General features: G+C 42.1%; 1 protein-coding gene across 1 annotated transcript in view; it reads right to left on the bottom strand.

Moving 5' to 3' along the window:
• LGR4 (leucine rich repeat containing G protein-coupled receptor 4) overlaps positions 1 to 20,169 on the bottom strand; it is a 97,469-nt gene extending 77,300 nt beyond the window's left edge. The window contains exon 1 of the mRNA XM_057552865.1: positions 19,737 to 20,169. Within this exon, the coding sequence (XP_057408848.1) occupies positions 19,737 to 19,921 (185 nt within the window). The 5' untranslated portion in view covers positions 19,922 to 20,169. The remainder of the gene's footprint in view (positions 1 to 19,736) is intronic.
• Positions 20,170 to 25,044: the final 4,875 nt, after the last annotated feature.

The raw sequence follows: 25,044 nt of genomic DNA, 5'->3' as shown, positions 1-25,044 counted from the left end.
ATGAGTTGGTTCTCCTAACAACAGATCATTTAAGGCAAAAATGTCTCGTAAGCATGAAAATTGAAATTGTTTATGGATACAAAAAACACCTCTGTTAAAAACATCTTTAACTAATGAGATAAATGTGATATTCTATTTTCTAAGAGTGTACCCTGACCCAAAACATACTGGCCTACAAGTATTTTTATTGTAGAATAGCCAATGACCCTATGAAGCCACTGTTATTCTAGACATTTTCTGAGAGAAATGGAGCAGTTAATATTGTTTAAGGAAATGGTAAGGGATAGAATTTTGAAGCTGGGTGACAGGGGCCTGGGGAGGAAAGTTCTGAAACTATGCTGCCCCCACCAAAATGACACTGAACAGTTTAGGTCTTATAAAGCGTCTATAGGAGGCATGGGCATATTACTCTACTTGAAACAAAGCCCTGGGTAGAATTAATACTTTCAATTTCTCCTGGTGGAATATTTTCAATTCCTCGGAGCAAAGAGACACTTTCTATTCCACAAACTTCCACGTGGGAGATGAAACAGAACTTCCTGCAATGTTGTGGCTGTGAAATAAAAAAAAAAAAAATACTCTCATGGAAACTTTTTCTCGCATCTCCACGCCATGCTTTAGGGCTCTAGATGCAACTAAATTTCTCTTAAAAACTAAACAAACTGGGGGCTTCCCTGGTGGCGCAGTGGTTGAGAATCCGCCTGCCAATGCAGGGGACACGGGTTCGAGCCCTGGTCCCGGAAGATCCCACATGCCGCGGAGCAGCTGGGCCCGCGAGCCACAATTACTGAGCCTGCGTGTCTGGAGCCTGTGCTCCGCAACAAGAGAGGCCACGATAGTGAGAGGCCCGCGCACCGCGATGAAGAATGGCCCCCACTTGCCACAACTGGAGAAAGCCCTCACACAGAAACGAAGACCCAACACAGCCATAAATAAATAAATAAATAAAATTTTAAAATACCTGCACAATAATCATTCCACTAACAAATCTTCTAGAATTGTTTAAAAAAAAAAAAAAAACTAAACAAACTGAAACAAAGACATCTCTTTGCCAGCCCCTCATAAGCCTCTCGGTTTCATCCCGCAGGTCTGAGCCTCATCTTGACTGTGATCCGTTACATAATGATCTCTATACTGTGACTATGACAACATGTGACTGCCTTACAAAAACACTTCTTAAAAGTACTCAAGTAAAAGTACTTGCTTTTAAGAGTCTAAGCTTATTTTCGAAGTTGGCATAATTGTTCACTTAAAATAAGGAGATAGTAACTTGAAAAAGAGAGACTGTACGAGAATTATTTAGTACCATCTAGTCATGAACTTCTCTGCCTGCAACTTCAGACAAATGCATCGCACCACTGCTCTGATGAAGAGCATCCACTGGGCACATCACGCAAGAACTGAGGCCTAAGTCACTATGTCAAAGGTATAAATTATGGTCCAAAGACAGCTCCAGGCACTGCTGAGCTTGGAATTGCTTGCTGAGCAACCGTGTTGTTCCAAACAAACTCAATGCTTAAGAGGCTAAAGGGCAGTGGAGGCAATTATTGGAAGGAAATTTCTCACTAGGCCAGAAAGGAATAATTAAGCCTTTGCATGCTAAATCACATCACTGGGGTTAACAATGAAGTAATCAAGTGTAAATGGTGACAAAGCCCATCTATAGGACTCATGAAAGGAAATTAAGGTTGTGGGTAATCTAAACTATTGTTGCTTAAATACCACAAAAATTAGTCCTGAAAACTTCATTCATTTATCCTCTCTTTATACAAATGTGTGTGCTTATGGTGGGAGGCAAGAAATTGGTTAATCCAGCAATTAAGGCAAATATACTGAATCATCCGAAGTAAAACACCACTCAGCTACTAATTCACAGGCAGAGATCCAACACAATGCCCATACTACTTAGACTGGACCAAGTGCTCAGTAATGAAGACGACGCATGTGGGATTTATTTATTCAAATATATGGCTAAAACCATTTAAGTGATAAACCTAACGCACACTTTATATATTACACTTTCTATGCCGCAGGGCATAGAAGAGAATTCACACACACACACACACACACACACACACACACACACAGCTAGGTGGGATGTGGGGAGACAAATTCGGGGAGAAACATGGAGGATACACACATCATCTCCAACAACTGCTCAGCAGCAGTTAAAACTGGTTTAGGGGGACTTCCCTGGTGGTGCAGCGGTTAAGAATCTGCCTGCCAATGCAGGGGACACGGGTTCGAGCCCTGGTCCGGGAAGATCCCACATGCCGCAGAGCAACTAAGCCCGTGCGCCACAACTACTGAGCCCGCGCTCTAGAGCCCGTGAGCCACAAAAAGAGAAGCCACTGCAATGGGAAGCCCGTGCACCACAATAAAAGAGTAGCCCCTGCTCACCGCAACTAGAGAAAGCCCGCGCGCAGCAACGAAGACCCAACACAGGCAAAAATAAATAAATTAATTAAATTAAATTTTAAAAAACTGGTTTAGGAATTCCCTGGCGGTCCAGTGGTTAGGACTCTGTGCTTCCACTGCAGGGGGCACAGGCTCAATCCCTGGTTAGGGAACTAAGATCCGGCATGCTGCGCAGCGTGGCCAAAAAAATTAAAAAATAAAAATAAAACTGGTTAAGCTCTAAAGGGAGCAAAATAATGTGGGCCTGACAGTTAAAAAGTCTAGATTTGACTTGGGCTTTGCAACCTCAGGTTATTATCTTACCTCAGAAATAGAGTTTCCTCGTCATATTTCAGGAGTGAGGCCAAGAGTAAGATTTCTACTAAGATTTCTCAAGACTCTAAACTGATCTGGTGTAGTAGTTGCTGTTGTTGGAAATAATTTAAGACTCAGCAAAAGTTGCAAACACGGTGCAGAGTTCCTATGCATCCTTCACCCAGCTTTCCCAATGGCAACATCCGACATGACCAGAATACATTAGCTAAACCAGGAAATTTACTTTGGTACAACATTATTATCTTAAACTACAGACCCTACTCAGATTCCACAACTTTTTATATGCACTCCTTTTTTTTTAAACCACACGTACGAATTCATATGATCACCACTGCAGTCAGGATAAGGAACTGCTCCCTCACCACAAAAAAAAACAAAAACATGGGCATATTACTCTACTTGAAACAAAGCCCTGGATAGAATGAATACTTTCAATTCCTCCTGGCAGAGTATTTTCAATTCCTTGCAGAAAATAGACACTTTCAATTCCACAAACTTGGAAAATGAAATAGAACCTCCCGTAATGTTGTGCTTGTGAAATAAAAAAATACTCTCAAGGAAAACTCTGCTCTCACCTCTATTCCTCGCTTTAGGGCACTAGGTGCAACTACAACTTTGTCAAAAACTAAACGAAATAAAACAGACTTTTCTTTGCCATCACTGCCCCATCACTCCCTCCTGCTACCTCTTTAGAGTCTCACTGTCCTCCTATCTCTAACCCTAGCAACCACTAACCTGTTCTCCACTATAATTCTGTCATGTCTAGAGTGTTTTAAATGGAATCACCAGCATATGTAACCTCTTGAGATTGGCTTTTTCACCCAGCGTAATACCCTTGAGAGTTATCCATGCTGCTGCATGTATCAATAGTTGGTTATCTTACTGCCGTGTAGCAGGCCACTGTACTGATATACCAGTTTATTATGGCATGTGGATTTTCAACTTTTTATGTTTTAACTAAATTATAATTATGGGGTGGGGAGGAACTTTTAAAACCTTGCTTTGCCATTGCTTAAGATGGGTTCATACTCCAAGAGATACTGATTCTCTTAAGTGGTAATTACCTTAATCACTCCAAGATTCAAGGCTTCCCTGACAACCCTACTTAAATAGTGAGCCCCCTTCATCCTGCTTTATTTTTCTCGACAGTACTTAGTATTACCTGATCTTATATGTTTATTTTATTTATTTTTTTACTGTCTGCCACCACCCCTACTGCACCCCATGCCAGGTAAGTTACATGAGGGCAGGGACACTGTCAGATATCATCAGATGGGACTTCCCTGGTGGTGCAGTCATTAAGAATCTGCCCATCAAAGTAGGGAACAGGGGTTTGATCCGTGGTCTGGGAAGATCCCACATTCCTTGGAGCAACTAAGCCCGTGCGCCACAACTACTGAGCCTGCGCTCTAGAGCCCGCGAGCCACAACTACTGAGCCCGCGCACCACAACAACTGAAAGTCCATGCGCCTAGAGCCTGTGCTCCGCAACAAGAGAAGCTACCGCAATGAGAAGCCCGTGCACCACAACGAAGAGTAGTCCCCACTTGCCACAACTAGAGAGAAAAGCCCACACACACAACAAAAACCCAACACAGCCCAAAAAATAAATAAATTAATTAATTAAATTATTTTTAAAAAAGATATCATCAGTTATCTGTGTCCCCAGCACCAAGAACAGTTCTTAATACTTAATAAATGTGTTGAACAAATTAACGTTTAAAATAATGACTTATTATCTCAATAAGTATTACTTTAGAGTTGAAAGACTACTGATTCCATGAACCATTATACCAATATATCATCAGTTATCTGTGTCCCCAGCACCAAGAGCAGTTCTTAATACTTAATAAATGTGTTGAACAAATTAACGTTTAAAATAATGACTTATTATCTCAATAAGTATTACTTTAGAGTTGAAAGACTACTGATTCCATGAACCATTATACCAATATTAGTAGCTCTCAGAAAATAGCTTGAACTGATAAAATTATTTGCACAAAACCTTTTTATTCACCTCTACAAATTAACTACCTCCTATTATACAATTTCAATAAAGTACTGGGTCCTGAAAGACTGGACAATAGACAAGGAAGAAGCATAGGAAATCTTACCATCTGACAAGCATAAGCCATAAGCAACACAAGTCAAAAGTCTCATCAAATATTAAAGGTTTACATAATCAAAGAAAGGACCATCTACTCTGATAATGTGCTTCCTCCTGCTTTGTTTTGTCAACATACTCTGGAGGGCTACCAATGGTGCTGGGCAACTCATACAACTAAATGTAACTGGATTTCTTCCATGTTAAATGGAGAATGTGAGCCAGATCAACTGTCTTCCACCAGTTCTTAAAAGAAGTGAACTTTTGGGGCTTCCCTGGTGGCGCAGTGGTTGAGAATCTGCCTGCCAATGCAGGGGACACGGGTTCGAGCCCTGGTCTGGGAGGATCCCACATGCCGCGGAGCAACTAAGCCCGTGAGCCACAGCTACTGAGCCTGCGTGTCTGGAGCCTGTGCTCCGCAACAAGAGAGGCCGCGATAGTGAGAGGCCCGCGCCCCGTGATGAAGAGTGGCCCCCGCTTGCTGCAACTAGAGAAAGCCCTCGCACAGCAACGAAGACCCAACACAGCCAAAAATATAAATAAATAAATAAATAAAAGAAGTGAACTTTTAAGAAAGGAGAGAAAGTCAGAAAAATATTAGCAAAAATTTGGTTATAATTTATGTAGTTGAAATGCTGAACAAATAATAAATAGATATCAGGTCTCTTAACATGTACCTGTAAATATATGTATGTATATTTAAATATACATATATGTGTGTATTTATATATAAATATATGTATTTATATACTTATTGGGGACATATGCTTGTAAATATAGCCTCTTTGATGCGTGGTCCATACCACACACAAAACTTTTAGTACCACTGCACCAGAGACCTTTAAGATTTAGAAGGGTCCAAATCTACATTCTAAGGAGCTGAGAACACTTCAAGCAGAGGACAAACAGATTTAACCTCTCCAAAACTAATTCCTCATCTATACAACAAGCAGTTCATGATATCCACCATACACAAGATAGATAAATGCCTGAATCTAGGAAGAGCACTAAAGGACACTGTCATACAACCCACTCAACCAAGGAACCCTGGTCTGAAAAAACAAGATCCAACACCCCATCCACAAAACCTCATTTATTACCTGTGTGCCCTCACCCCCTGGGGTTTCTCCATCTCTAAAATGGAGAATAAAAGCATGTGCTTTAGAGGGCTGATGGGAGTATTAAATAGATAATGCATGCAAAGGCGCTTCACCTAGTACCTGGTACTCAATGACATTTATGATTTTTAGCATCTATGTTCATAACAAGATGATGATGATGGTTTATCTGAATGGCAAGACAGACCATGAAGAAGCTCTTCATGATAAAGAATGCAACTTAAGTGAAATAAAACAGCAAAATGCTTCCAGAAGAAGACAACCTGTAGAGTTACCAGGTAAATGACTCTCCATGATGGGGCTGGTACATTCAAAATCAAAACTGTGGTCACAGATTCAGTCATGAACAGCCCTGCTGCTAAAGGAAAGAGCACATAGATTGAAACAGGAACCCATCCAGTCTGTAAAATATTAACAGCTTAATAAACATCAGCTCACCATCCAAAAACACAGTATTCAAGTCAACTGAAGAGTACCAGCTAAATTAATACCAAGTTGACTCCATGAAATGCCTTGGGGGGAAAAAAAGGCTCATGGGTGATTCACTTTTATGCTGACTTCCCTATAAAAACATCTTCAACAAGAGAGGCAGGAAATTCCAGTGAGTGAAAGGGGGCAACTATATGGAAACCATCATACTGCACACTTTGCTTTTTAATTTACTTCAGTGTTTTGGTTTAAAGAAGCACATTCAGAAATTTGCTCCTTAAGAAACAAAAAAGTGAGTATGCTAACGGATTTGATCCTCATATACCATCCAACGGAATTCCAGAAAAGAAAAAGCAAGCTAAAAGGCACACAACTGATATTTACTTTCCTGACACGGAAAAACACTATTAACGTAGAAAATGATGTGAAAGCTTTCAAGGAGATCAAGTCATAGAGACCTTTTTAAAAAATTCTGCTAGAAATAAAAGATAACTTAATTTTACCCAGTAAATTGATTTTTGAACATAAGTTACTCCTAAATCAAGTCACAGTACCCCACTGTATGTACACATGTACTGATACATGTGTATGCTTTTTCGGGATGCTTTATTTTCAATTCTGATTTTTTTCCCTGTAGTAACCTGTAGCTTCTCACCATTTCATTTGTCACTTTAACCTTATCCTCTTCTGACACTGTCAACTCTCCATGCTAACTACAGAATGGACAAACAAATACCGAACACCAACTACCACCCACTAACTGGGATGTCATCACAAGTTACTTAACCTTTCCAATCTTTGTTTGCTTAGCTATAAAATGGAAACCATGCCATGTGTAACATGCCAAACACACAAGTAGGCCTAGCAATTCCTCACCAAATTTCCATTTTTTTGAATCCGACTTTTCAAACACAAATACACTAACAATTCAAAGTTTTTTCACTGTCAGCAAAATGCCCCACATTGGTATCACTTCTACACGAGTCCTTCAGGCATCATGGTTAACTGCCAGGTATCAAAAAGGCTGGACTTCCCTGGTGGCACCGTGGTTAAGAATCCGCCTGCCAATGCAGGGGACACGGGTTTGAGCCCTGGTCCGGGAAGATCCCACATGCCGCATAACAACTAAGCCCATGCGCCACAACTACTGAGACTGTGCACCGCAACTCCTGAAGCCTGCGCGCCTAGAGCCCGTGCTCCACAACCAGAGAAGCCACCACAATGAGAAGCCCGTGCACTGCAAGGAAGACCCAAAGCAGCCAAAAATAAAATATAAATAAACAAATTTTTTTAAAAAGGCTAAGAATTCTACTCCTGTAAAAGCACAGACATTTAAACAATCAATTTTTAACAGCTTCTGCGAATACCACATATATACTATGTTAACAATATATTGAGGCTATAAGTAATTAGTGATATCAAGCCTCTAAGACACTAAAATCTAGACCAATGTTTTCTTATTAATATATACTTACCATATAGCCCAGGATCTCACTTCTAGGTATTTACACAAGTGAAATGAAAAGCTATGTCCATACAAAAACTTCTACATGAATATTTATAATGGTCTTATTTGTTAACTGCCAAGAACTGGACACAAGGCAGATGTCCCTCAACTGGGGAATAGATAAACAAATTGTGGTACCTCCATATAATGCTATACTCCTCAGCAATAAAAAGGAATATTACATACTGACCTACACAACAACATGGTAGAATCTCAAAAGCATTATGATAAGTAAAAGAAGCTAGGCGGGGCTTCCCTGGTGGCGCAGTGGTTGAGAATCTGCCTGCCAATGCAGGGGACACGGGTTCAAGCCCTGATCCGGGAAGATCCCACATGCCGCGGAGCAACTGGGCCCGTGAGCCACAATTACTGAGCCTGCGCGTCTGGAGCCTGTGCTCCGTAGCAAGAGAGGCCGCGATGGTGAGAGGCCCGCGCACCGCGATGAGGAGTGGCCCCCGCTTGCCGCAAATGGAGAAAGCCCTCGCACAGAAACGAAGACACAACGCAGCCATAAATAAATAAAAATAAATAAATAAAATTTAAAAAAAAAAAAAAGAAGCTAGGCACAAGACTACAGTCTGTTACTTTCCATTTATGTGATAATCTGGTAAATGCAAAACAATATGAGACCCAAGGTAGAACATAGATCATCAGTTGCCAGGGACCAAGGGTGGGGAGAGAGGCTGACTACAAAGGGCACAGGGGGGAGTGATGGAAATGTTCTAGATCTTGACAATGGTGGTGGTTACACTCCTATACACATTTCAAAACTGTACACTTAAAAGGGTGAATTTTTAAGATTGAGAGGTTTAGGGGAGTTCTCCCTATGAATCAGTAGTTATAAAGGTCAGTTAAGTAGTCAAAGAAGGAAGATGGAGCATTGGAGATTATACGAGTTATTTTAGAATACACATATGGAGTCACTAACAGAAAGTGAGGGGCTCAAATAGGCTCATTCGTGAACAACTGTATAACCAAAACTTTTAAAAATGTAACTGTCCAAATTTAAAGGAAATCTACTGTAATCAAGAACTACAAAAGGAGTTACTCTTATAAGAAAATGTGAGAGGCAGTAATGTCTATTAGCATGTTGTTTTACAGCGAATGTTCAGTAATGATACCAAGAACCATCAGAAATACCTTCTAGATGAGATGTATATATACATTTAAATATTTGGCTATATCTGGGACAAAACAGGAGCTCACTTCCTTTTTAAACAATCATCTACTCCTGTCAAAACCAGCCCACATGTCTAAGAAACAACAGAACTAGAAATTCAGGCTAGGGTAACTTAAGGGTTGGAAAGGACCCTGATGAAATGTATGTCATTATTTCCTCCACCAAAGTCATGAATCTTCTTATCTTTGGTGTCATAGGGTTTTTTTTTTTTCCTTCTCCTTCTGGAATGCCACCTCAGCCAGGGTGGTGCCAAGGGCAAATTCCTTTAACGCAGAAAAAGACCTGAAGAAAAACAGCAGTTGATTTACCCCTCTATTCCACGTTCTTGGCCCTCTCCTGCCACACCTGCTGACAAGCCTCCACACTGTGAATTCAGATGCCACAAAGCAAAGCCGTTAATGCTAGCTGAACTGAAACCAAGTCCCCAGTAGAAGCTGGTGCTACGCAACAGAAGCCTTAAAGGTCAATGTGGCAGGGCTTGGCTAGCATGAGAATGATCAACTGACCTCCTTCTGCAGACTGACAGGAAGATAAACATAAAGGCAGACAGTCCTCAAGGTACGTTCTATCGGGAATCAAGCATCCTTGTTCCCAACTTGTGTATCCATCAAACACATGCCACATATCAAACCTGGGAGAACAGCCTCGAAACGTCCTGCACAAACACACACACACACACACACACACACACACACACACACACACACAAATTCCCTTTGGTGAAATAACTGATCAAGCAGGAAACCCCACCATGGAAGCAGGTCATACAAACTTAATTCAAATTGATATTAGAAACTGGCTTATCCAAAACACGAGATTTCCTTTCCACAGTATGTAATAGGGCTTTGGAAAACACAGTCTGATTGCTAACAGCAGAGCCTGTGGTTAGCACACAAACTTGCCAACCTACCATGAAGGATGAAGCCCTCTGCTGCATGCCCTCACAGCCCCAGACTGTTTGCAAAGGGCAGGAATGAAATATTCCATATGTTTTCTTTGTCAGTGACATGGCTATTGAAAGCAAGGCCATGGTAGTCTCCCTGCTGAGGGACTGGGTCAAGCTATTCATGTGTAACCGGGCAGATGTCAAGATGGTAATGGGAAAAACATCTCAAACATTTTTTTTTTTTAAAGAAAGAGACCCAGGGTAGAAAATGCACAACTGTATCTGAAACACTCAACCAATATAAATAGGTCGTGAGCACTCTTGAATATGTTAGCTGCTACTCTGAATTTACAATTCATTTTCAAATCAGAGCTGAATCAAAACCCAGAAAAGTTTTTAAGGGTTCTGAGAAAGGTTTAACTGTGCTTACCAAGAATGTCATATAACTTTTGAGAAATATTAAAGATTTTAAAGACAGGATTTTAGTTCTAAAGTTACTTCAAGGATAATAAGCTTTTCTTTATCCACAAAACAAAGCATTGGTCTCAAATGTGAAGAAAATACACAGGTATCCAATAACCAGTAAAATATCATTTTAAAGTACTTGAAACAAAAAGTTCTCCCATAATCTGAATATTGCTAGAAACAAGGTGATATGAAGAAACAAGAACTCAGCTATATTGTCAAACCTGAGCTAATCTTATCCATCCCCAACATGGAAAGTGACGAGAAACCGTTGGGCACTCACTGGCATGAGGCTTCTTAAAGAGTTAAGCGTTGTTTCATGAAAATCCTCAGGGTTCCAAAGTCTGGAAGTAGAAAATTATTATCTAAAGATCACACTGACACTGTCTAAGGTCACGTGCCCGTTTGCTGTGAGGAGAAACAATGCGTTCCCCTATTAGGAGAGCGTCCTTCAACTTGACCAGCCATCTCAGGGAAGTAATGCCCAGTCAGAGACCAAGGCAAGAAAGCATGATTTCCTCCAAGCTCTCTCCTCTAGAGAAACTGTAACTCCCCACCACTAGGCTTTCCTGTTAGAAAGGGAGTAGCACCACCCGTAAGAAGGAATCTTGATAAAAACATATGCACTACTCTTTCTCCACCAGGATCTTTATGGTTTTCTGAATGAAAAGTCTACCAGATGAAGAGCCTTTTCTCCATTAGCACAAGGGCTCACTGTGAAGTCTCCAACAGCCTATAAACCTGATATACATTCAAAGAACCAGAGAAATAGGGTTTAGAATTTTAAATCTAAGTGACTTAAAGGGATAACACACATAGACAATTGCTTAGTCACTCCCCAAAGAAATGACAACATAATGTAATGGGTCCTTGCTGTCACTCAAACAGGTCATGCTGAAGTTTCCTACATGTGACCCTTGAAGATAAAGTCAAGTGACCTCTTCTTGCAGATGGAAAAGACAATGTCCAAAGGGATTAAGTGATACCTTCAAGCGCACAGATTTAGGACCTCAGGGGTCTTGATTTCTTGTGCTACACTCTCAAAAATAAAACAACTTCTGAAGTCCTGTTCATAAAAATAGGCACATAAAAAGAAGACTGGAGAGTAGAGAGTGACATAAAAAGCTGGATTATGCGACCACCACGGACTCAAAATGACCTTGGAGAGAACAGAAGGCCAACTAGAAAACATTTTCTTTCTTACAAACATAAGAAAACATTAAGATTTTAAAACAAACCCCACTAATCAAATGAGATGAAGTAGCAGTAGCACAGAATGGATGAAAACTGGCATTATGATAAACTGCTAAGTATCAGTTAGCAAATCCACATGTAATCTTTTAAAACATGATACTAAAATGTTAAATGCATTGAATACTCCTTTCTTAACTCTGATCAAATTGTATGAGAATTCTGTACATGCTTGATGTGAGATAAGGAGAGCCTGAAGAGGACCCAAGGGGCAATTATCAGGTTCGGAAAATGCAAAAGCTGGATTTAGCACCTAAAACAGAGAAGCGTGTGAACAGTCTTCAAGAACATTAAGAAACCTAAAGGTTAATCGACAGTATTTGCCTTCTCTCCCCTCACCTCCAGAAGAGTTGCTAGACTTCGGGTTAGAGTTCTTAAGGTGTAAGGTATTCAAGAGAGAGAATAGTGCTGATTCTCTGGAGATTCTCAGAAAGAAAAAGAAGCTCCCTGAGATGGCTTCCACACACACGGGAAGGGTGACAACGTAGATCACAGTGGTGGCAACCACAGGTCTCCTCTCTCCTGAGAAAATCTAGTCAGCCAAGCCCTTCTTGTATTATCCATATTAGTCGTATGTTTTCTCTAAGGGCCTCTTAGCATGAAGCTTACCCTGTAGGGAAATGGGAAAAACCAGAAGTTAAACAGCATCATAGCCCAGTCCCCAGAGTTTTAGAGAGAAGACTGCCAGCTTGGAAGCATACCTCCTACCCTGCACTTCCCAACAAGAAACGTGAATAAGGGTGAGGCTTCTAATGGCCATCTATCTACCCCGCTAGGCAAACAGCTCTAATCAAGCTCTTCAGGGGAGTCTGGATGTCACCACTTGCACTCAGTTATGCTGCGGCTTATACTGAGAGCTCCACATGGGCAGTCAGAGCCCGGGCGGAGTGGGCAAGTGGGATCCCAAGCAATCCTAGGTGCATTCCTCAGCCATGCTTCCCACAGAGCCAAGGGAAAGGCGCCATCTCCCTGCCAAAGTCAGGTCACTCTACTCGGGAGGGGAAATTCCCCCAGAGAAAACTTTAAAAATGTACAGGGAACAGGGAAAATCTAACTCATGATTTTTCTGGATACCACGCTCTGAAATCTGATTCGAAGAGTAAAAATATTCTGTTGCCAGTGTGCACTGAGATTTTCATTCTTGTAATGGTCAATTTTATATTTAAAACTTTGTTAAAAAAAAAAGGGGGGGGGCTGCATTCTCCTAGTGTAAAAATAGAGGGGAAAAAAAAAACTAGCTCAAGGGGCTTACATAACTTTTTACTTATCTTGACTCAGAATACTTAAATACAAATCAAATATGAAGGATAAAGGGTCATTAAATATCCTGTAATATATTAAATATGCTTTCCCCACACATGTTTTCTCACTAGCACAAACAACAGACCAGCCCGGGATCTAAACGTATACCCAGTCTTGGCCCAGCTGCCTCCCAAAATATCTATGGTTTACATTTCCTTACAAGGATATTCTTATATTCTTAATGGGCCAACATGTTGCCACAGAGGGTTGGTTCAGTGCTTTTCCCATAAGATCTTTCATTACAGAAAAGCTAAGAGAACTACCAAAATATGTATTTTTTAAATGTTCATTTCTGAAGCCTACACTCTTAGATGGCATTCCTGAACCCCAGTCACTTGCATCTAAAATAAGAGATGCAAAATGCAAAATGACAATTCTTGCTGTAGACTTACTGCAGGGGCAGAGGGGGACCTGGCTAGTGTGCTTTTTTGACTATTAAAATATGTAACAGTATCAAAACACGCTTTAGAGACTAAAAACAACCACCCATTCAGAGTTTTAACTGCCTGTACATGACACAGAATACTTCTGTACACTATAAGAAACTTACTAAAAATAGTCCCAGCCATATACAAAGTTTAATAACAAATATCTGTCTATGGGTGGGTGAATCCAGAGTATACTACTACATAATTACATCTTGCCATTTAAAGGGGGTATTTGAGTAGTAACTTGCTCAAGTCTTTAGAAAGTTGAGATGTTACTAAATGTATATGAACTATAAAATCATTTCTAAACTCAATTTTGAACTCACCCAATTTCAGACAGTAGAGCCGATACCCGGCCTACAGTTTGTTCATCAAGTGTCTGAGACACAAAAGAAATGTCTAGAAAGGCAGACAAATTAGTCATTGTGTAAGAGTACTGATTTGCTAAATGCCCTAGTTTTTTTTTTCTTCACTGATAGAATTTAAAACTAAAGCATTTTATTATCCTCAACGAATCTTTCAAAAAACTACACTTCACTGAACAAAACTGGGGACAAAGTTATCCATGTTCTTGTATATACAGGAAAACAAGCTTTGGGCGTTGCCAAACACTTGAAGGCTTCAGGAGGCAGTTAAAGAGCAAGCTAGATAATACCTTTCTAAAGACAAAACCGTGAACTCTCTTTTAAAAACAATGAAAAGCAGGGGCTTCCCTGGTGGCGCAGTGGTTGAGAGTCTGCCTGCCAATGCAGGGGACACGGGTTCGAGCCCTGGTCTGGGAGGATCCCACATGCCGCGGAGCAACTGGGCCCGTGAGCCACAATTGCTGAGCCTGCGCGTCTGGAGCCTGTGCTCCGCAGCGGGAGGGGCCACGATGGTGAGAGGCACGCGCACCGCAGTGAAGAGTGGCCCCCACTTGCCACAACTAGACAAAGCCCTCGCACAGAAACGAAGACCCAACACAGCCAAAAATAAATAAATAATAAAATTTAAAAAAAAATTAAAAAAAAAAAAAACAATGAAAAGCAGAGCTGTCTGATCAAGTTACATCAGTTACGTTTGTCAGAGTTTAAGGCACATGGGGCAGGGTTTAACTTGTAGCCCAGGAACACTGATAAATATTGTGCTTTTATGGAAACTTCCATCTTTTTTATAGAGAAAAAGTGGGAAACGGTCTTAGAAAAATTTCAATGAGTCACTAAAGGATTCTTACAACTTCACTTGCTTGATAGTCTACACAGATTCAGAGAGATTCAAAGCAATGACAGCCATTAGTCACCAATATCCATTATTTCTTGACAAGAAAAATGGAAATAAAAGGATAAGCACAACCAAGGAGACCAAAGACCAAAATCCAAACTTGCAGGCTGTCAGTGCTTTCCGCCATTATAAAGATGACTAAAATAAGAATTTGAGAGAGAACCTGACAGAGGCCAAGAAAACGCCCAAACTTGCCTGGATCCACCTACTAGTACAGAACTTTGATCTTCCCTAAGAGATTAAGTTGTCAAATGTTACCTTAAGATTCTAACGTAAGAGCCAAGTGCCTGGACATTAAATGCTTGTGATACCATAACTGCTATTAGCATTTAGCTGGACTGAAAATCATAAAATATTAGTGGTTACCACAAGCCTTCAGGAGCCTCGAATGAGAATCCCTGGTTTAAATCCTGGGTAGAGCTCAGACCACACCCAGCACATTGTTGCCTTCTGAGGCAGGTTCCCCAGTCCATGGATACATTCCAGTAGAGGTGGACAATTCGGGAAGTTTCCTGGGTCGGGGAGGGATTTCAGGATTGAGACACCTATACTATACTTAACACAACAGAGAGGATGGGACAAACGTATGGAAAAAAAATCAAATTAAATAGAAAGAAAACTTTTGGCAGTAAGAGTTGTTTACTTCCTTGTTCTCAGGTGAAGAAGCCAAGGCCCTGAAGGGTTAAGTGTGTCACCACCTCAAGGTCACTCGTGTGATTTATTGACAGATCTGGAAACCAGCTCTCCATATTCCCAGCAGAATGCTCTTTCCTCTCATGTTTAAAGAGAACCCAGCAGTTCACTAGTTTGTAAAATAAACGACCTGTACTTAAAGATGTTCATATATTGGCCTTGTTTAGAACAAAGTTCCCTGGTAACACAAATACTCCTCTAGAAAGACACACCGCAGAAAATAAGCTAACAGTGAAATTTACAGACAGTAACCTAGACATCAAAATATCAAAACTTGACCATCAAAAAGGTATAAACATTTAGCCACTGATTACTGACCTGCCAGGGAATACAACTGACATTGGAGGAAACATAAGAAAATACTTTCAAATAATACTATTAAAAGAAAGGTGCTTGGAGTCGTGAAAAAAAGTACACCTTAGGGAAGAATCTGAGATGATGCTTCCCAAAGAAGAAAAAGCAACAGATTATTTTTTAAAACCCTTCAAAGTCCCTCAGGTAACCATCAGTTCTATATAGAAAGCTTGCTAACCTGCCCATGTACAAGATACACACACTGCGAAGGCTGCAGAGATTATGACTAATTATATGGAAGTGAGGACGTTGAGTAACTTTTTGTACAGTATCCAAATTACTGAAACAGAGTGATTTTATTTTCCAAGTGTGAAGCCATACCAACAGGAAACAAGCGGGGCTATTCTACCCCAGCAAAAGAGCCTTAGCTAGTCATGCATTCTGTAACAAGTCTCCATGGCAAATTTCCTAACACACACTTCTAAACACAAAGAACTCCTCCTCCAAGTGAGTGGCAATAAATAGGCTTGTGCAACTTCAACTAGACGGATATTCAGATACTTCTGGGATCTTTTCACGAGAGCAGCCGATCGCTATCGTCACCTTGCCATCCTAAAACTGTGTAAGAATTATAAAATCTTATATAGAATGTCTGGAAGCTACAAGCAGCCTTAAATAGAATCTAGTGAATCCAATGACTTCATTTTTCAAATGAAGAAACTGTCACCAAAAAAAAAAAAAAAAGGTAGAATGACTCGCCCAAGGCCACACAATTACTCAGGGGCATGGTGAAGACTACGACCAAGGGCTCAGACCTACCACCCTCTCCACAAAGCCACAGAAACAGCCTTTATAATCCTAAAACTATGCACCAGATATAACCTAGGATGTGGAAATTTGTGACCCCCGTCTACAAGTCTCAAATTTTGTGACAGTAACACACAAACCAGAGGACACACGTTCTCTATCCCCTCCCCACCACCACGACTTCATCCCTTTCTCTCTCAATCAAGAATCTTGGAACGCAGGTGATTAAGAGGGACCTTATTAGCTCTAATAGAGGAATAAACTTGAACCCTTCTGATTAAAAATACACTTCAGAATTTTAATACTAGTCAGAGTACTTCCTTTAAAACACCTCAGGGTGAAATGTGACAAGCCAGTGCACTGTGACACAGGATCGGGAACTGCCGCTGCAAAATATAAATAAGCACTACAGGTGCAGCAAACGCTGTGAACAGGGGAATCCCATCAACAACACTGAGGATTACATCTGACTCTGCCCCCAGACTCAGATAAAGCAGCTTTCAGCAGGAAATAGACATTGTTAGGCTGAACAAGTTTAAACGAGCCTAAAGGAGAAAAAGCAGGTATCCTCTCTCTGGGGCCTTCTCAGATCTGGACAAAAAGCTAAATGCTGAGAATGCAGAGTTTGGCAATCCTGCGTGGGAATGAGGGCTGAATTCCAAGCCCCAATCCTGCCCCTCAGTGTGGCCTTAAGTCCTTATTTATTCACTGAAACATTAAGTGCTGCCTTTGTACCAGACTCTGGACTCAAGTTGAGTAAAATAAAATCCCTGCTCTGTCAACGAAGAGTCCCAATGTGGGATGTGTACACACCTGAGTGAGGTGAAGGTAAGACACCATTGAGGAATGACAAGAAAATAACTTCGATTAATAGTCTCATCTTTTTGACTTCTATTTTTGTGATTATCATTTTATGTATAACTAAATAGGCCTTGGTGTCCATGCTCCAGAAATTAGAAATCAGTGAATCAAAGTTTGGGAACCATGGATCCAGTTCCTTGGTGTGTACCTGTGTTTCACCAAAGCTGTGATGGGACAGCAAATCAGAAGTACTTGCAAAGAGACCTTGGGTGATTCCAAGGTGTCTTATAAGATCAACTGGAGTGGGCAGATCACAGCACTCGCCCCTCTTCAACGTGGCTTTTGAGATCACTGGTTTCCCAAAATGCAAATATATTGCCCTTGAAATGCCTTTACAAGGGTTCGTCATATAACATATACTTTTAAGGGTGAAATGAAGAGTGTTCAAGTGAAATAAGAAGTTATCAGGAGGTACAACTACTCTACAGATCACTAAGGGAAAAAGAAAATATAACACATTTGCCCACCACCACAGCTCAGAAAGTGCTATGATGATGCTAGTTTAGGCAATCTGATCTGGACTGGTGCCAATTATTTATCTGTTTCCCAAGCCATGAACAGTCACTTATGTAAGGCTCAAGGTTGAGAATATAGCATTTCACTACCTTTGGTGAATTCTAAAGAAAGACGCCTGATGCTCTATAGCAAGGAGCGTGCTCTCATAAAAATAAAAATTTCTTTGCGGTTTTTAGGTACTAATGTAAAACAGCCCTCTTCCTTATAGGGCAAGTCTACACATTAAAACTCAAGGAATCTGCTAAACAAGGTCTTTTCAACTGGTCAAAATAGTAAAAGTATGCTTTTCTCTCTGGGACCTGAAAGAGGTTTCAGGGAAAGCCACCTCTCCTGAATGAATTCCCTAAAAGTATGAAGAGGTCTTGGGGAAAAAATACAGCCCCTTCCCCTCTACCCAGTCTTCTTTCCCTTACTTCTCCCCACTCCCACCCAAACTTTCCCACGTAAGGTACCTTTGTGGGCAAATTGCTCCTCACTGCAAAGTTAACTTTTTTTTTTACTGAAAAGTTAAATTTCACCATGCTGAAGGAAAATGACTTCAAATGTGTAACTAAAACCTGAGACAAGGGGAAAAAAAAAAAAAGGGAAGGGGGCTGGTGTCAAAGAATGAGACAGGTCCAAGGCAACTGGCCACAAGACTCAAAAAAACCCCACTGGCAGAGGGCAAGCAGAACACCTCCCACCAGCCACCTGGGAACAGCACCGCTCTGGCCTGCACAGAGAGGATCTCTTCACGGGGTCTGTTATTCCTTTCACACTGTCTATTTCTAAGAGGTCCCTCTCAGCAGCTGTAAGGTAAAAGGAAATTCCCTTTACCCAAGGCCTCTCAGAATCCCTTCCTCTCTCAAACAGTTCTTTCACTGCCCTTGATTTAATCTGGCCACACAGCACAGCAAGGCAGGACAGAAGCATACAGCAAACCCTGCACGCAATTACCCCGTTCTTTCTCTACTGGTGCCACCTGCCAACACCACAGCCAACACCTATGTCAGAGTCTTCGTTTCTAAAGCGAATGTCTAAAGCTCTCCGTCCCGGTTGGTGGAGTGGGGTTTTGGAAGTCAGAACCAGCTGAGTGACTTTCCCAACCTCAGGCAGCTCAAAAGAAAAGTTCTACTGGTTAAGGAACAGCAGAAAACTGCTACCTTTTGGGACAGGCAGAGCTTATGCTCTGGAACTTTCATTTTCTTCCAATATCCTGTACTTCAGGTCAGCATTCCTTCTTTAAAAGGCCTTGTTGGGTAAAAGTATTTCACCCAGAGAAACCTGCAATTTCCCCCCCTCCCTTCTCCGTTGTTTTCGCCCAGTTTCCCTGCGAGCTCCAGAACCCCAGGCGTTTGCTGCTGAGTCCGGAGTGGAACTGGACTGAGGTGCCAGGTCGCTCCCCCCCCTCCCCCCCCCCCACCCCGGACAGGGCCAAATGGGAAGGCCATTCGCCCCGACCGCGGTACAGGTGTTTTCTTCTCCCCACATGCTGGAACCCAAGGAGGCTCCAGGTGCTTCCCCACGAAAATTGCCTCGGTCTCAGACTCAGGCCAAGTTCTAGCTGCCCTCAACCCTGCCGCCTGCAAAACTCTTGCCAGCTGAGCAGGGGCCCGCGGGAGAAGAGAAAGTCGCGTGAAAAGGCTGCCAGGGGCAAGCGTTTCCAGATTCCTCCTTGCTCCTCGGCCCCACATGCACTTGGGAGTTGGGGGAGGGGGGGTGGTGATCGTGCCCGAAAAGTCTGGGAAAAAGAGCTACACGGGTCTCGGACCCGGACTGGCAAAGCATGTAAAGCTCGCGGCGCTGGTGCGGGTGCCAAGGAGGTGACGGCGCCCCCCTCCTCGGGACACTGGGGATGGAGTGGGATCTGCCACTGGCTCCGCCCCCCGGAACCCCCTCCGGCGCCCCCTCCGCCCGCACTCACAGCGCTTGGGTGAAGGCGCTGAGCCCCTCGGGCACGGCCGTCAGCCCCTTCCCGGAGCAGTCCACCCGACGGTCGCCGTCGCAGCTGCAGGGCGCCGCGCAGAGAGGCGGCGCCGCGCCGCTGGGCTCGGCCGAGCCGCGCAGCCCCAGGGCGAGGAAGCAGAGCAGCCCCAGCGGGCCCGGCATTGCTGCGGCCGCCTCCAGCGCCGGCCTCTCCCGCGGCGCCGCTCCTTCGGCGCGCCTCTGGCGCCCTCCGACGCCCCCCGCCGCCCCGGGCGGCAGGCCTGCGGGCTGGGCCGGGGGCTCTCCTCTCTGCAGTCGCGGGGGCTCGGCCCCTTCAACAGCCCGCGGCAGCAGCAGCGCAGGGACGCGGCGCTCCGGAGTTTCGCCCTACCCGCTGCTCCATGGAAGCGCAGAGGCAGCCCCGTTCCTCCGGCGGCTCAGGCCAGCCTGCCGGGCCGGGCGCAGCTGCAGGGGCCGCACTCTGCCATCGCACCCGCCTCCCGGTCCCCGGCCTCCCGCCGCAGCCGCTCTTCAAGGTTGCGAAGCGCAGCCTTCAGCCATGCCGGCCCCTCGCCACAGTCCCCCGCCCGGCTCTCGCACAAACACCCGGGCTCTTTCTCGCTCTCTCGCGGCCGCGGCTCAATCTCCTCCCGTCCTTTTCCCTTCTAGGGTTGCACGCTCGGGTTCCCAAGCCCCCAGCCGCGGGGTTATGCAAATCACTTAGGTACATGCAAAACTAACCCGTCTCCTGGAGCGCCATTGGCCGGGGGAGGTCTCGAGCTCATTACTATGCAAAGAGAGGAGCCGCCATTGGCCGAGAGTGGGACCAGAGGGGCGTGTTAATCGGGCGTGAGTGACAAGGTGGTGGTGATGGTGGTGGTTCGCGGCAAAAATCCCTGCCTTGGCTCGATTTGCGTGGCAGGTTGTGGATCGAAGGTGGAAGCATCCGAAGACTTAGAATCTGGGTTTTCCCTCCCCCACTCGTCGTCTTCTCTCTGCAGAAATTGGATCTCCTAAATTAGATGACCTGAAAAGTAGAACTTGCCTCCAGCATTCAGTTAAGTTTCAAATGACTCTCCACTGTTCCAAATGGCGAGGACTTTGGGAGCTGTGCAAATGGAAGAAAGATTTTGAAGAGGAGAGTAAAGGTTTCTCTTAATCTGACATAAATATTTGAGCTTTAGCCATATACTAAATTAAAACAGTGTACCCCCCCCCCAAGCGCCTCTCACTTCAACTGACATCTTTATACGTACCTTGATATGCACTTGATAGCTAAGTCTTAGCAATTAGCCATCCACCATACGGAGTTTTGGTGACCGCAACTCAGATCGCTTTCTCATCTGCTTTAAAATCCTAGAACACAGGAATCTTGTTAGGGTCAAAGGAGGTGATGTTTCTGAACACTGGACAATTTCTCCAGACAGCTTTTGCTGTCATTTGAGTTCTAGGTAACTACCCTTGAGAAGCCAGCAGCAACTTTAGTGTTAGGTAATTATCAGCATTCCTTCCTCTTCTGGACTTTTGTGGCTTAATAGACCCCACGTTATTGTTATTGTTTGTACCAAATACTGCTTTATGGGCACCTCCTTTCTTGCTTTCCACTGTGCCTTTGGGTTATTTTACTCTATTTTGAAGACATTGCCATGAATACTTTAGATTAAGGCAGGCAGGGTTAAAAATGTCACTGTCATCAAGTTGATTACTCATGTCATATAAGTAAAATTAAAGAAAATGGAAATAAGTTGATGCAGACCCAAGGAGTTTAAAATGAAAAATTTCCATCATCTTTACATTCAGGAGTATATTTTAAAAATAATGCCCAGTTGGGCACATGACTAACATACAATAAATTTATCCACACGCTTGGGAGTCAAATAAATACAGATATGCCTTGACTTTAAGTTTTAGGAATGACCTATTTCCTCTAATTGTAGGTTCGAAAGAGAAATTTAAGGTAGGTGGACAACCCTACCTTTTATAGATAAGAAATCTGAAGCTTGCAGATACTGTGCTCTGCCCAAAATCATCACAGAACAACTCCTGGGCTCCTGGTTCCTTGTATGTTGCTCTTGGAGCCTTCCTTAAATTGGTTTCCATTGTCTAAATCACTTCCATTATTTTCTAGCAACTCTCATGAGCAAGTGAAGAGAAAATTGTTTTCATTTCTTTATTTGAATCCTTTAACGTCTCTCTTTCGTAACAACACTGGAAGATGACAGAATTTCTCTTGCCAAGGTATCACTATCTTCTGCTGTTTTTTTTTTTATAACAATTATATATTATACTGATTGATTTTAATTTGGCCAAATAATTCATTTCCTTTCTTTTAAAGTAGTGGTTTTTAAACTTTAGTTAGCATAAGAATCACATGCAAAGCTTGATTAAAACTGCAAAGTGTCTTAAAAGCCTTAGAGCCTCGAAATCAGCATTTTGATACATGTCAAGTGAAAGTGAGACAGGTGATCCTTGAACCACACTTCGGAAACTTTATTCTTTGCTTCCAAGGAATAAGATCTTAGGGCTGGCAACTTAGATGAAAGGAGAGATTTGGATTGTGGAAAAAGGAGAGACGTAGATTTTATTGCAGAATAAATTCCTATTACCTAGGAGATGAAGAAGGTAAGGAGGATTCAAATTTGCAGCTTGTCCAAGACGACAAAATATCAGGAACAAAGGACTTGGGTAGAGAAAAAAAGAGGTAAGATATGCTAAAGTTTTAGTATTTCTGATAGTTGCTACATTGTATATGTTTTGCTTTAAAGATAAACTGGCCAATTAGTCTTCACTTCTTGGATAAGATGCCCCAAGAAAGAAAAAAAAAAAAACACTGATTTTTAAGATACTATCCCAGACAACTAGAGAAAAATGATCAGCTCTTACATAACCCTTAAGGACCTAGAAAGATATCTGGATGAACCAAAATTGATGGCAAACAAGTAATAAACTTAACAGAGACTCTGCCTCCAGACTGGTTCGTCCTTCTAGTTTTTCATGGCCATGGATGAGTAAATGGATAGCATCCACAGGCCGGATAAGAGGAAGCAGAGCCTAGGTACAGTGCCTCTGCATTGCAGGGTACTTTTGGGCAACAAAGGAGGCACACCCTTCCAGTGATGCTCACCTTGGGGCTTTTGTGCAAAGGGCACAGGGCATGTTGACTCGTGGACAAGCTGGATTTTGTCCAACTCACCCCCTCACCCAGACATTCTTATAAATATAGAGCCTACACAAGTGTGTGCAGAAGCCGTACCTGCAAGCTGCTCCATTAAGGAAACAAAAACTGGGAGATTGTGGGGGGATCTTCGGTAGTGCTGTAATAACTGGATTATAAGTCCTCGAATGTACAGAATTTCACCTTTTATAAAGTAACTCCAACTTAACAATAGAACAAAAATCTGAGTTCACAGCAATCAGCTTAAGAAATAGAATGCTACAAATGTAGTTGAAGTTCCCTTTGTATCCCTCCCCAATCATATTCCTTTCCTTCCTTCTCTCTCTGGGAAGTAAGATCTTTCCTAAACTTCATAATTAATGCCCGTGCATATTTTCATGCTTTTTGTACGGGTGCATCCCTAAACAATATATATTATTGTTTTGCATATATAAAGAATATCAATATGTATTCTTTTGCAACTTGGTTTCTTCATTCAGCCTGTGAGCTTTATCCATGTTCATAAAATATGTGCTATTGTTAATTCATTTCCCTTACTACATAGTATTCCTTTTAAAGAATATACTCAGTATTTATTTATCCATTCTATTAATATGAGACTTATTTGTATTTTTTCTAATAATGCTATCATGAATATTCTTGTACATGTCTCCCTTATATATGCCAAGAGATTCTCTAAAAGGTATTTCCTTTATACACGTGTGTGTGTGTCTAGGAGTGGAATCGCCAGGTCATAGACTATGTGCACTCACTGCTATTGGATGTCAAATTGCTTTCAAAAGCGACTGTACTTATTTGTGCTTCCTTCAGCAGAAAATAAGAAACCCCATTACCCTACATCCTACCAATACCAGTATTGTGAGACTTAAATATTTGTGAATCTGATGCACATGGAATGAAATCAAAGTGTAGTTGAAATTTGAATTTCCCTGATTACAATTGCATCTTCTCATGTATTTACTGGGCATTTAGTGTGCTCTTCTATGCATTGCCTATTCATTTCCTCTGCCTGTTTGTTTTCTGTTGGGTTGTTTATATTTGTTTTTCTTGTTTAGAGCCAGATAGTAAAATTTGGAGCTTTGTGGACCACATGGTCTCTGTCGTAACTATTCAACTCTGCCATTGTAGCAAGAAATAAATGATACATAAACAAATAGATGTGGCTGTGTTCCAATAAAACTTTTTTGGCAAAAACACATGTTGGACTAGTTCTGGCCCGTGGGCCATATAGTTTCCCACCCCTGTTTTATAGGTGCTAATCCTTTATTGAAATCTAATTATTTTTGAAAACCATTTGTAGGATTATGTAAAATTCAGAAGGACATGCCTCAAAGGTAACCATCTTTCCTTGCATGTTGACATCAAGCACTTTTAAACTTTTGGTCTCCATGGTGAGCTCATACTGAAGATTATATTGCAGAATGAGCCCCAAAGAATCTGTTGCAAGCTTAAACATGACCCTCTTTCTAGAATGAATGGTGTAGAAGTTATCCTGGGCACTTAGGGTTTATCATACCTCCCATCCAAAAGACACCCGAAATATTTGACCTGATGCAATCACATGACCGGTGAATAATAGCTGTTGACTTTCTGAAAGCATCCATGCCAAACCCGCCACCTCAAGTTAGAAGCCAGATACATATACTAAAAATACGTATGTATCTATACATATACATACATATATATGGGTATTTGTATGTACATATACATACATAAACATTTCAAAACATAATAGGTTCAGGAAATAAAGAAAGAATATCAAGTCTAATCCCTACCCATCAGACATCTGATAGGTATCTACTCTAACAACTGAGTCCTCAAGATAAACTCTCTTGTTTCTGTGCTCTGATGCCTCCACATTTGCATCTGGGGCTTTGGGCTGGAGGAGCTCCCACACTGGGCCCAGAGGCTTGCAGTTTTTTTTTTTTTTTTTTTTTTTGAGGCTTGCAGTCTTAGTGTTTCACTCACTTGTCCTTTTCTTCTGAGTCTCAGTGTCTCTACAGTGGTCCTATTTTGCACAGGAGATAGCGTCTATTTTTTAGGGATAATTTAACATAACAATGATTATTTTGAAGCACACAAAAAACTAACAATATGAAGTTGCTGAAAAATTAAAAATATCTTTTTAAGC

Source organism: Balaenoptera acutorostrata, chromosome 9 (genome assembly GCF_949987535.1).
Source record: "Balaenoptera acutorostrata chromosome 9, mBalAcu1.1, whole genome shotgun sequence".
Taxonomy (NCBI): Eukaryota; Metazoa; Chordata; class Mammalia; order Artiodactyla; family Balaenopteridae; genus Balaenoptera; species Balaenoptera acutorostrata.
This window is presented reverse-complemented; position numbering and strand designations above follow the sequence as displayed.